General features: G+C 46.5%; 2 protein-coding genes across 4 annotated transcripts in view; one reads left to right on the top strand and one right to left on the bottom strand.

Moving 5' to 3' along the window:
* Positions 1–12,158, bottom strand: part of LOC131105454 (synaptic vesicle glycoprotein 2C-like) — a 24,817-nt gene that overhangs the window by 12,378 nt on the left and 281 nt on the right. For both annotated transcript variants that reach the window (XM_078794075.1, XM_058053590.2), the window contains exons 2-4: positions 5,893–6,710; positions 1,371–1,551; positions 1,067–1,218 (exon numbers count right to left, since the gene is read on the bottom strand). In XM_078794075.1, coding sequence (XP_078650201.1) covers positions 1,067–1,218; positions 1,371–1,551; positions 5,893–6,496 — 937 coding nt within the window. In that variant the 5' untranslated portion in view covers positions 6,497–6,710. The remainder of the gene's footprint in view (positions 1–1,066; positions 1,219–1,370; positions 1,552–5,892; positions 6,711–12,158) is intronic.
* Positions 10,010–12,158, top strand: part of LOC131105462 (ceramide transfer protein-like) — a 23,351-nt gene continuing 21,202 nt past the window's right edge. For both annotated transcript variants that reach the window (XM_058053608.2, XM_058053604.2), the window contains exon 1: positions 10,010–10,031. The gene's annotated coding sequence lies outside the window, so the exon portion shown is untranslated. The remainder of the gene's footprint in view (positions 10,032–12,158) is intronic.

The following is a 12,158-nucleotide window of genomic DNA, read 5'->3' as shown; positions in this document are numbered from 1 at the left end:
AGAGAAAGGCGGGAAATATTTGCAAATGATCTCACATGTTGCTTTTTATTGGCATCTCTGCGGCAGGCACGGAGCATCATCTTCTGCACGCTCCATTTCTGTTTGCAGCATTGCGACATTGTATTCCCGAAAATGCAGCTTTAAGACATAAGGCATTAAAATTACTACACACTAGTACATTTTAGGTTGACCCTGGAACGTATATCTGATATATTGGGAGTAGTACTTTCATTTCTGTCATGAATTTTGGAAGAAAGAACAGTACGATGTGATGCTGATCAGGTTCCAACTGTTAATAGCTACCCACACTATACTTTTCCATAGTTTGGAGTTGTATATTTTCATCTGCCCATTTCCTCTTGTTATTCCCTTTCCTCTCAGCGTTTTATTGCCTAGTCATCCTGTCCTGTCCTAAACGTATGGACAGGTGATTGCATAATTTTGCTTCTGTGAGTAAAAGCAAATCTAATGATGATTCTGAGGACTCATTCTGATCCTAAATGTGATCTCAGGGAAGAACTAAATTTGAAAAACTTATATGCTAGGACTACGTTAAAAAGCCATAGCACTTCAGTTTGTGGAATCAAACTATGGAATGGATTGAGTAAGGAAATCAAACAATGCACAACGATGAGCCAATTCAAGAAACAATACAAGCAGTTGATGTTTGCTAAATACAAGGATTGAACCAGTCATGATGTGCTATATATATCACTATATTGACACTTACTATGGTACACATTATGGCATTGGATGCTCATATCACCTCCTACTTCGGTACGAGGTGCATTATTTAAAAAAAAAACAAAAAAAACAACTGTATTATGGAAAGCAGGAAGTGAACAAATGTAACAGTTACTGATTGTAAAGTACCAGATGGAGGGGTAGGATTTAATAAACTTTGCTTCTTCCTACTCCTTTTGGACATGTGGAACTGGGAACTGATTATGGGATGCACTCAATTGTAATCTGATGCATGTTCAAATGAAATAAAACCATTACCATTACCAAATACTTGCCATTAGAATAGTTATTTGGGCGTCGACTGGGTCATAACCTCACTCACCGTAGTGCGGGATGATGGCCCACGCCATAGCAGAGGCATAGATCCCTCCGATCATCCAGAACATGCAAAGCCAGCTCAGGTGCTCGCCTCGCTTCTCCCGGGCCAGTACCTCGGCAAAGTATGAAAAGACAATAGGTACGGCGCCGCCAATCCTGCAAATACAGCCACAAATAATTTCCGTAAACTCTTGCTGGTCTGCGTTTCTCATTGAGCCACTTCAGTACGTGCAGGGTTCACGGCAGTCAAATATCAGCCAAGGTCAAGGATGCTGCCTGACAAGCAGACTGAAAGGAAATGGACTCACCCAAATCCCGACAGCATACGGCAGAAAAGGAACATGCTGTAGCCTTGGACGAAGGAGGAGAGGAAGGCAAAGAAGCCGTTGACCGACATCGATATCAGGAGGCACTGTTTGCGGCCCAACCTGTCTGACAGGCCGCCCCAAAAAAAGGCTCCGAACATCATCCCCAGGTACACGATGCTGCCTGAAGACAACCGGAAAATGAATAGGGGGTTATGATTTTACGCCAAAGTCAGCCGGGACGGTCTCCAGCTTTAACTGTCACCCAGAACAGGGATGGATGTATTTTTAATTTGATGTTGTTACTGTCTGGGCGGCACGGTGGTCGAGTGGTTAGCGCGTAGACCTCACAGCTAGGAGATCAGGGTTCAATTCCACCCTCGGCCATCTCTGTGTGGAGTTTGCATGTTCTCCCCGTGCATGCGTGGGTTTTCTCTCCAGTACTCCAGTTTCCTCCCACATTCCAAAAACATGCTAGGTTAATTGGCGACTCCAAATTGTCCATAGGTATGAATGTGAGTGTGAATGGTTGTTTGTCTATATGTGCCCTGTGATTGGCTGGCGACCAGTCCAGGGTGTACCCCACCTCTCGCCCGCAGTCAGCTGGGATAGGCTCCTGCACCCCCGCGACCCTCATGAGGAAAAAGCGGTAGAAAATGAATGAATGAATGAATGTTACTCTCTTATACATAATAAATAAGACACATTACATCGTTGGGTGGGTCAAAAAAAAGTTGGGGGCCCGAAATAGTCATCCATCTTTTACTATAAGAACGGTTGACATCTGTCGCCTGATATTTTTTGAAGCATGCGTGCTGCCATCTTTGACCTCACGCTCCTGCTTTCAAAAAAATTGTTATCTTACTGCGACTACAGGAAGTCACGGTCATTTCTCTTCCTGGGAAAAGGTAGCGGGCACGGGATAGGTCTGTTGTCAGGCTAGTAAATAACGCTGCGTTGTGCTAATAAAAATGCTAATGTCTTTGGAAGCGGGAGGAGGTGCGCGGTGACGGTTTGAGGAGGGCGTCTCTTTTCTTGGGCCGTGTTTGAGGTGATGGGACAGATAGGCTAAAAGTAAAGGCTCTTATCGAGCGGCGCAGACACCACGCTGAGAGCGAGCGATTCATTACCCCGGCGACAGCTGCTAGCTCGCCACTGCAGAGGAGGCCGTCCGAGCGGCGGCGGGACATAAAGAGCGAGCCGGCGGACATCAGAAAGTGCCGCATTCGCGACAAATGGGGTGACATCTTAAGATGGGTGTGCATGCAAACAATGCGCTCCCCCGAACACACGTGACGCTCTATCTGGGTGCGCCGGCTCATTTGTTTTATGGCTCCCCTCACGTTGAGTTAGGATGTGTAATAAAGGGAGTGGGGGGCGGGGACGGTAGGACTCTTCCTGAGATTGGATTTGTTATTTGCTAAGGGTTCAAGAAAAGGTCAAAGCATTGAAACAAGCATTAGCTTTATTGGAAATGAAAGACGGGGCATTAAAAGGAAGTGACTTCTGCAACATTTGGCAACATCTTCATAAAGAATGAAGCACAGTGGAGGTTTTTAAGTCTGACGGTCGCCAAGAACTTCTTACAGGGTCCTGGGTGGGCCACCTTGCCCTTTTTCTTGTGCCGTCATGTCTGTTGCTGCAATTTCCCTGACTTTGTGGATTATTCATATAGTCATATTTAGAGTTGCTGTAATTATTTAAAGTGTGGAAGGTGGCGGCTGTCATTCATTACTTGCCAGAGGTGCGATCGCATTTGTTAATTTTGTGTAAATCTTCATTATGCGCTCATTGCATGCCATGGATTTTTGACTTCTAGACGTCCCTCGCTATATCGCATTATTGCTCACTCAATTTATCATGTTTTTTTAATGTATGAATTAATTAATCATGACCAACGATGGCCAGTTATATATAGTATTGTGGTCATTAAGCATTATTAATGTTATGAGACATGAGGTTAGATGACATTAATTTTCACACTGCATGGGAAAAAGTGTGGAAGTGGTACGTTTTGGGCCTCTTTGTCCTTCTTTCCCCACTCAATTTGAAACACTAAGTTTTTGAATATGTAAATCTGAGAGGCTAACTCAGGAGTCCCGTTAGCTTGCTATGCTAGCAGCGTCTGCCTCTTGTCTCTGTATTGATTGGAGTGTAAAAGTAGGGTTGTTATATCATGTCTACAGGTCTCTGATAATGTCAAAAACCCATATTTAAAATGATAAAGAATTACAAATATGCACGTTTTTTCATTATTCATGCATAACGCAAACTGTACCAAAACTGACATATCAGACAAGGTTGTTGTAGCAGGATTACACTAACGTGGGTGGGCTCGAATACTGTATCAGAGGGGCGTAGGAGAACACAGAATCAGACTAGATGTTTTCTTTCTGCACTGGGGAACCAGCTGAAAACAACCCAGACTTTACTCCTTTCACCGCAACACCGCACAGCTTCTTCTCCGGGGGGATTACTCCCGCTAACGCTTAAATCGTCTCCACGCTCGCTGATTTCTGCTTCCTATTTAAGCCCAACTCCGTCTTGACACCTTTGCACCGTGTTCTCTCGCCTGGCATGAACGAGAGGAGGAGGAGGAGAAGCGAGACGAGACGCTAATTTCCTCATTGAGGACATGAGGAGCTGCACAGATAGGAGACGATCCCCAGAGGAGGGCCTGTGATTGACAGGAGCGTTTTGGCAGCGAATGAATGAGACAAACTCCCCCGAGGAGAAAACGCCATTCCTTCAACGTTAATTACAGCAACACCTGCCCTAGCTATCATCCACTTTTAATCTACAGTGTTCCGTCCGCACAGGGTGCACTCGTGCTGCTCTGCACCACAGCGGAACTTGTCGACTCTTCAGAGAAGTTGTGTGTATTTTGATGGTGGAGATCGCAGGTTATCATTAATAACTGGCAGGAGGAGCGATGGCATTGATTGTATCGTGGCGTGTGTAGAAATCGCTATGGTGGAAGATCAAAGGCAGGGGGAAACCACAGGAGGTCTGTGAACGCATCCCCACTCCAGTACGGTAAATTATCTTGCAATTGATTCTATTTATAGAGCGATTCTTTTCAATGAGTCTTTGTTTATTTAGCATACACACATTTATGTGTGAGTTGGCCATGTATATGACTCATTCTCTTCTTCTCTCCCTCTGTCGTCTACCCGCCGCGAGATGACTCACGGGTGGATGGGAATGATTAATACAAACCACCCCGCAACATAAGGGCCGCAACATTAGGTACACCTGCACGCACGTCTCACGACATCCGACGCCGGGCTTTGACTGATGCTCTCTGAGGTATCAGTTGTGATATTGTTGGACCTCATAAACAAGAGTGGAAGTGTTCCATTGTACTTAACGCACCTCCTACTCGTGTATCCAAAATACCTGGTGCCATGACAACCACAAGCAATGACATTACTGGTGACTGTGTTCCATGTGCTACCAACAACGTTTTTGTGACTCGACGCTACTGCTCACTATCTATCGTGTATTGGCTGTCTCAATTGGCGTACACTTTAAGTGCACTCACACTGAGAAGTACGGCGAAATGTAGTGCACTCAACCTGTGGCTACATGGCAGTTGCAAGTCCCCATGAAAAAGGACGGCAGACTGAGTGAAATCATCATATCTGATTTGGGAAAGCACTGAGTTCATGTCTCTTATAATGATAGTAGATGATGGGTACAATTCATTCCAAAAAGTACACTTTTTTTATCAGTTTCTTTTGTAACTCTAAAAAATTCAGCCGATGGTGGCCTTGAGATATTTTTTATTTTTTAATTTCAATTAAGCGGCACGGCGGTCGAGTGGTTAGCGCGCAGACCTCACAGCTAGGAGACCAGGGTTCAATTCCACCCTTCACCCTCGGCCATCTGGAGTTTGCATGTTCTCCCCGTGCATGGTTTTCTCCGGGTACTCTGGTTTCCTCCCACATTCCAAAAACATGCTAAATTGTCCATAGGTATAGGTATGAATGTGAGTGTGAATGGTTGTTTGTCTATATGTGCCCTGTGATTGGCTGGCAACCAGTCCAGGGTGTACCCCGCCTCTTGCCCGAAGACAGCTGGGATAGGCTCCAGCACCCCCCGCGACCCTCGTGAGGAAAAGCAGCAGAAAATGAATGAATGAATTTCAATTAACAACTAGTAAGTCTGCTATGGCCGTCGGGTGCATGATCTACCAAAGCAAACCCTGCTGGGGTTTCTTCAAAAATGGTGGTGGGCAACTTCCTGAGGTGGTTTTTGTTAGCTGCACCAGATGGCTGCATGTGAACTATCATGAGTCGTGGTCAGCATCCAGCAGCTTCATCTACCTCTGCAAGAACTTTAAAATGTTGCAACATTGGTTCTCTGCTTGCTAAAAAAAGAACTTTGTCGCCTTCTCATACACTTGCCCCTTAGTCACCCCCCTGGTGGTATTTAAGTATTTGAGTTCTTATGTCGTAAAGTGTGCTTATTATTCACTTCTGACATATCAATCGGGAAGAATCACGTTTCCGCATACCCTTACCGAGCCATCCTGCACCGGAGTTGGGGACGCACATGTCGGTCTCGGCGCTGGGCAGCACGAATCCCACCACGAACACCTCCACGCCGTCCGACATGAGTGCCAAGCCGAGCACGAAGAAGAGCTGCCACTGGAACCTCCCATGGCCACACTCCTGCATGATGAGCTCATATTGTTGCGCCAGCTCCTCCTCGTCGGCCTGCCTCTCGTTTTCCAACTCCTTGTGGCTCTTCAGGCTGTCGCTCGCAGGCTGGCCCAGAGCCAGCTGTCTGTCCTGGGCCTTCCCGTCCTGGCAGGCGGGCACACCTTGGTACTCCCCTTCGTAGATCTCGTCTTCGTCATCGTGGCCCTCCGTGGCATCGCTGGACGCCGCGTCCTCCTCGTCGTTGGCTGCGTTTTCATCGTATCGGCCGCCAGGCTGTTCGTAGGAATTGTAGTCCTCCTCGTCCTCGTTCTGGAATCGATTGTAGCTTCGATGGGTTGAGTATTCATCGGATGCACGGTCTACTGCCTTGCTGAAGTTCTTGGCAGCTTGCCTCTTGGCCTCCTTGGCGATGTCCTTGGCGCCTTTGACCAGGGAAGTCCTGTTGTTGTGCGTTTCATTCATCTTGACACAGACAAAGCTCAGCACTAAATGTCTGGAACGAGCCTATTCCAGCTCTGGGTACTTTATTGCGTCAAATCACCAACAGCCGGGTACGCCGCTCGGGCTGCCGGGACACTTTTAATTAAGTGCGGAGGTCGAACCCCATCTAGCGGGAGCGGCCGGGAAGGAGGCAGCTGATCAGTCCTGGAAGAGCCCAGCAGACGAGGCCGTCAGCCTGCAGGAACACAAGGAGAAGACGCGTCACTAAAAGTTAGGCGAACACATTGGAGGTATTTTAGGTTTTAACATGGCGCACTTGTACGAGCTCACGTCTCTCGTGCATCAAAGCTCATTCATTTCGGCTCCATGACTCCATGAACCGGGAACACATTTCAGCTTCGTGTGAGCGAGTGGTCTCATCAGAGACCTGTCAGCAACATCAAGACTCTGTCGCCTGTCCCCGCCCCCTCACCGCACCGAAAGACCCTTTAGTAACTCTGCCGGTGACGGGGCAATTACACGCTGTGTGTGAAGCAGGGGACATTTGAGTGGGAAACACTAAATCTACATTCTGTCAATCTCTCAAGATGACAGGTTGGAATGTCCAATGATATCGACTGATATCATTGGACGATGTTAGAGTGCGTTCACACAAGAAAAAGGTACTGTGCTGCGTCTAGTGCGCTTCTTTTGGTCAAATGTGAACGCCATCATCCCGGTGTGCACCAATCACTAACCCATCTCTCAAGGCGTCTTGGTCCGCATGCACTTAAACTCCGATAGCTTTAACTCGACTGTGAACGCCACACGCACCAAAGACACGAAATGACAAATACCGTATCTAAGAGTGCATGTTGCATGTTAGCATGCAACAAGGCTCTGCAAGGCAAGGTTCTGCAGCATCTGCTGTAGAACAACCAGGTTTAGAGACAGTGACTTCCCCCTGGCCATCAGACTGCTCAATGCCAAATAAGTCATCTAACCTGCCCACACGCACATTATTTATTCAAAATTATTTTAATTATCTGTACAAATTACTGTTGATCACATTTGATGTCATCTATTTATTCTCCACATTATTATTCATTCATTCATTCATTTTCTTCCGCTTTTCCTCACGAGGGTCGCGGGGGGAGCTGGAGCCTATCCCAGCTGTCTTTGGGCGAGAGGCGTGGTACACCCTGGACTGGTTGCCAGCCAATCACAGGGCACATATAGACAAACAACCATTCACACTCACATTCATACCTATGGGCAATTTGGAGTCGCCAATTAACCTAGCATGTTTTTGGAATGTGGGAGGAAACCGGAGTAACCGGAGAAAACCCACGTATGCATGGGGACCAGTCCCGCGATCAGTCCAGGGTGCGTAGCTGGGATAGGCTCCAGCATACCCCCTCAACTCCAATGAGAATAAGCAGTATAGAAAATGTATGGAGTATGAAATAAGATGGTAAATATACTGTAGCATGGTTTGAAATAAGCTTTTTAACATGCGCATTGAAGAGCGTTGCTGCATAGTAAAAGTGTATGTGTAAATGCAGAATGCGTAGACTGGACTACGTGTACGCTTGTCATTTACGCACACACTGAGAATGAATAGTCGGCTTGCGGAGCTTCTAAAAATCCATCTTTTCCACCTTTAACGCCGGCACTCTTGTGTATTTGCATCCCCCGTAGCAAAGGTCTGCAGACGTTGGGTTAAGTGGCCAAATAGACGCTGGCAGGTTGATGTATGGCGTCTCCGCTCACCTCTGCTCGGCGGGATGAGATAAAACATCAGTTGGGATCAGTCATTTGAACGCCGGCGCCCGGGGGGCTAGCAGGAGGAGTTTGCTGCATTGCAGCAGCCAAATGAAGCGGGAAATGGCTCATAACTAACTTTCTACGGCGCGTTCCGGGTGATGCCAGAAGGCGGGCTTGACCCTCACCGCGAGCGTACGGTGCAATGCCTGCGGGGTTGCTTTGTGCTCCGGCGACCCCGTTTGCACGGATGGGGCTCCTCCAGGGGGCAGCAAGGGCCACATACTCAACAATCAAAGGACGTGGGGGCCATTTTCATATTTTTAAATTGTTAAAACAGTCTAAAAAAATGACTTTTTGGTGCCACACTTTCAATTCATCAAGAGACTTCCCTATTTGGAAAAATCAGAGAGAAGTTTTTAAGAATGGAGAGGTGAATAATGGCGCCGCATAATTCCTACTCTCCATTCACTTCACGCTTTTCCTGACGTGTGGCCTTCCTTCTGCCATCCGTCTCTGCCTCCTTGCTTCCCATCTCAACAATTTCAAAGTCATCACGTCGACATTCCTCGCTGCTTGACGTTTTTGTCATCGGTGATAGGCCGATGACAAACCTCCATTACTTTTCCCCTCATATGTAATGTGTCTTTTTTAATGTATGTATTTCACCCCCTCGTTCTGTTTGGGGTTATTCCGCATTGTTTCGGGGTGCGATTTTGGCAATCAGCAGAAATTTCCGCAAGCTCCGAATCAGCAGGGAGGAAAGCGTTTCCTCGGCAAGGCGCTGTCACGGCCCGCTGACGGCGTGGCGCCACATTCATTAATCACCGACCAGCGGCGAGGAGACGTACGCTGTACTCCATGAAAAGGGTTCATCGCTGCTGATATCGTTTTCATCAATGGCGTCCATGCGGTACGTCATGCATGCATGCATGCGACATGCGGGCTGACAATATGGAGTGACCCTTTTTTTTTTGTTTTGCGAGGGCCCTGCAGGCTCGCTGCGGCGCCCACAGATGGCCGCAGTGAGCGTTGGCTAATGCGCATCGTGCGAATAAAACGACACGCCAAAGCTCTGCTGCAGATGCTCCACAAGCCTGGCAGAGACGCTCCTGCAGCTTTGTGTCAAATACATCGCTTGACGATCGCTTTACGTAGGAACGCTTCACGGCTACTCTTGACTCGTCACTGATTTTGTATTGTTGACAACCGGACCACTCGGGTCCAACAATCCACCCAACAGGCTACATCAGTGTACACCAGGGGCGCCCCAAACCTTTCCATATGAACCTTTCTAGTCCAATGCAGCTCAGTCCTACCTGGTCTGGTTTTCGTATAATTATTGCTTGTAACCTACTTGTCGGTTTGGGCCAATAAAAAAAATTAAATGCGGGCAAAGATACATTCGGGCTGAACTTTGGACACCTGTAGTGTAAACTGTACAATTTGGGACCCAAACACGTGAAATGATTTTCTGTCATGTAGAATTTGTAGTTTATTTTTGTAGTTTTAGCATAGAAACCTGTTTATGACATCATAAATACAATTACAGCTACGTGTTAGCATGCTATGTTAGCATGCTAATGTTAGTATAGTAGCATTTTAGCCGTTTTCATAACTAAAATAAAATGATAAAATTGTGATAAATATCATGATGTCAATCTCCCTTCCACATCCACAGGCTTTTCCTTCGTAACGATAAGAATCATTTGTGGACGCACTGAAATCCATGATTCATCGACACCACGGCTGCCCAAAGTGTGGCCCAGGGGGCCTTAAGCAGGCCGTAGTGCAGCACGTTTTCAAAATACAGGTAAGCAAAATACGGCAAATGTTGGAAAAAAGAGCATACCGTGATGTTGATACTAATAATGACTAATATGTTGATACTAATAATTAATAATAATGTGGATGACTTATTTACTGAGGCTGCCACGAGACAAGATTGGGTCGATGAGACTCTTTTTATGCAGACAGAGGAGGAAGTAAGTACTCCAAACTAGGAATGAGTTGTACCACCTGCCAAGGCTTGATCAGCTTCCATTTCTGCACAACAGTGTTCAATTCTTGATAAGCGTTCTAAAACCTTTGACCGGTAGTGTAAATGTAAAAAGGTAATAAAAAAAAACGAAACTCTAAAAAAACAGAATAAGGTAAAAAAAAAAAAAAAGCTGCATTGACATCAGCACCACAGGATCCAAGAGAAATGCTGCTTTTGTGGTTTTGGCATCATTTTCCTGTTGCATGACTTCTGTGTTTGGAGCACGGGGAGGGAATCTACGGTATATGACTCGAGAGCTAGTTGTGGCTATTCGCTCTTTTCATGACCACATCTGGCTCTCAGGCATTTCTTAACACCGTAGCATTCATTTCTTTCTCTTTTTTCCCAATTCCTGGTCAAAATCTCAAATATTCTCATGCATTTGAATCCATCCATCCGTCTTCTACACCGCAATGCGGGTGGCCGGAGCCAAAGCCAGCTGTCCTTTCGGGTTAGACGCCACAGCTGGATTATTAGCAAATGATGCAGTAGCCGATCCGGGTCATTGAGAAGCCAGGAACTCAACTTCCCTCCTTGAGCTTGCTAATTCTGCAGCGCAAACCCTTTTTGACAAAGAAGATGGCAAAATATCATATAGAAAAATGATGGATGGATTATTGGTTAGCTTCAGTTTTAGATTATTAAAAAGAATACATTCAGGGGCTTATTCATTTTTCATGCTGGAGCCTATCCCAGCTGTCTTCAGAGCGAGAGGCGGGGTACACCCTGGACTGGTGGCCAGCCAATCACAGGGCACATATAGACAAACAACCATTCACACTCACATTCATACCTATGGACAATTTAGAGTAGCTAATTAACCTAGCATGTTTTTGGAATGTGGGAGGAAACCGGGATACCCGGATAAAACCCACGCATGCACGGGGAGAACATGCAAACTCCATACAGAGATGGCTGAGAGTGGAATTGAAGTCCTGTGTCTCCTCGCGCAGTGGCTTGAGCTAACCACTCGTCACCGTGCAGCCTCAGGGACGTTTTATATTCTAAAATTGTAGGCCGCACATGAAAAGGCTCGTATTTAGTTGTATTCTGTGTTAAAAATATCTGATAAAGCTCTCACGGGAATACGTTTTAAACTTGTTTGACCAAATAACGCAGACCAAAATGGCCGACTTCCTGTTGGTTTGGGAGTATGCGTTCTTGAGACTTTTTTGTGCGTCCTGTCATAACTGACGTTTCCACCAAATTTCACGATGATCCATGAAACTGGTGGCAGGGGCTAATAAAAAAAAAGTGACTTTTGGGAGTTTGTGTTTGGGACCCATGAAATTTTTCGTTGGACAAATTTTGGTGATTTTTCATGCATGTGAAGGCTCTCAAAAATGCTATTAAAACGTGAGAATAATCATAATAATAATAATAATAATAATAAACAGTTTCAAAAAGGGCCTAAGTATGTGGCATTCATGGCCCCCCAACCCTGATTCGGAGGTTTCAGCGTTTAAAGTTTGGACACCCGCGTTCATGCATGGAGGACAGTCCACCTGCTCTCCTGCGGCAGCTAAAGCAACCAAACGGAAACCATCCCGCAACGCGGTCCAAACTTTCCAGCGGAGGACTTTGGAGTAAAAAAAAAAAGCGCGTCCGTTTGATGCGTCCTGCATCTTGTAATCACCGAGGATTTCTGCGGGTTGTCCCGCTCAGTAGGCATCAATCCGCCAAGAGCTTCTGTGACTCCCGCTCATGCTGCAGAGCGCTCCTGAATAATGACTGCATGTGTCCCCCCCCCACCACCACCGTCACCCCCACCTCCCTACACACCCTCTGCAGCTTCACGCCACGGAGGCTCCACTACGACCGCACGCCTGAGAAATAAAATAACTTTTCAAGCTCAAACTCAACTTTTCCATCCATGGAAGCAAACTTCTGTCAGTTTGA

This window comes from Doryrhamphus excisus, linkage group LG10 (genome assembly GCF_037039965.1).
Source record: "Doryrhamphus excisus strain RoL-2023G ecotype Guam linkage group LG10, RoL_Dexc_Guam_v1.1, whole genome shotgun sequence".
NCBI classification, from domain to species: domain Eukaryota; kingdom Metazoa; phylum Chordata; class Actinopteri; order Syngnathiformes; family Syngnathidae; genus Doryrhamphus; species Doryrhamphus excisus.
Note: the sequence above shows the minus strand (reverse complement) of the source record. Positions and strands in the feature narration are given on the sequence as shown.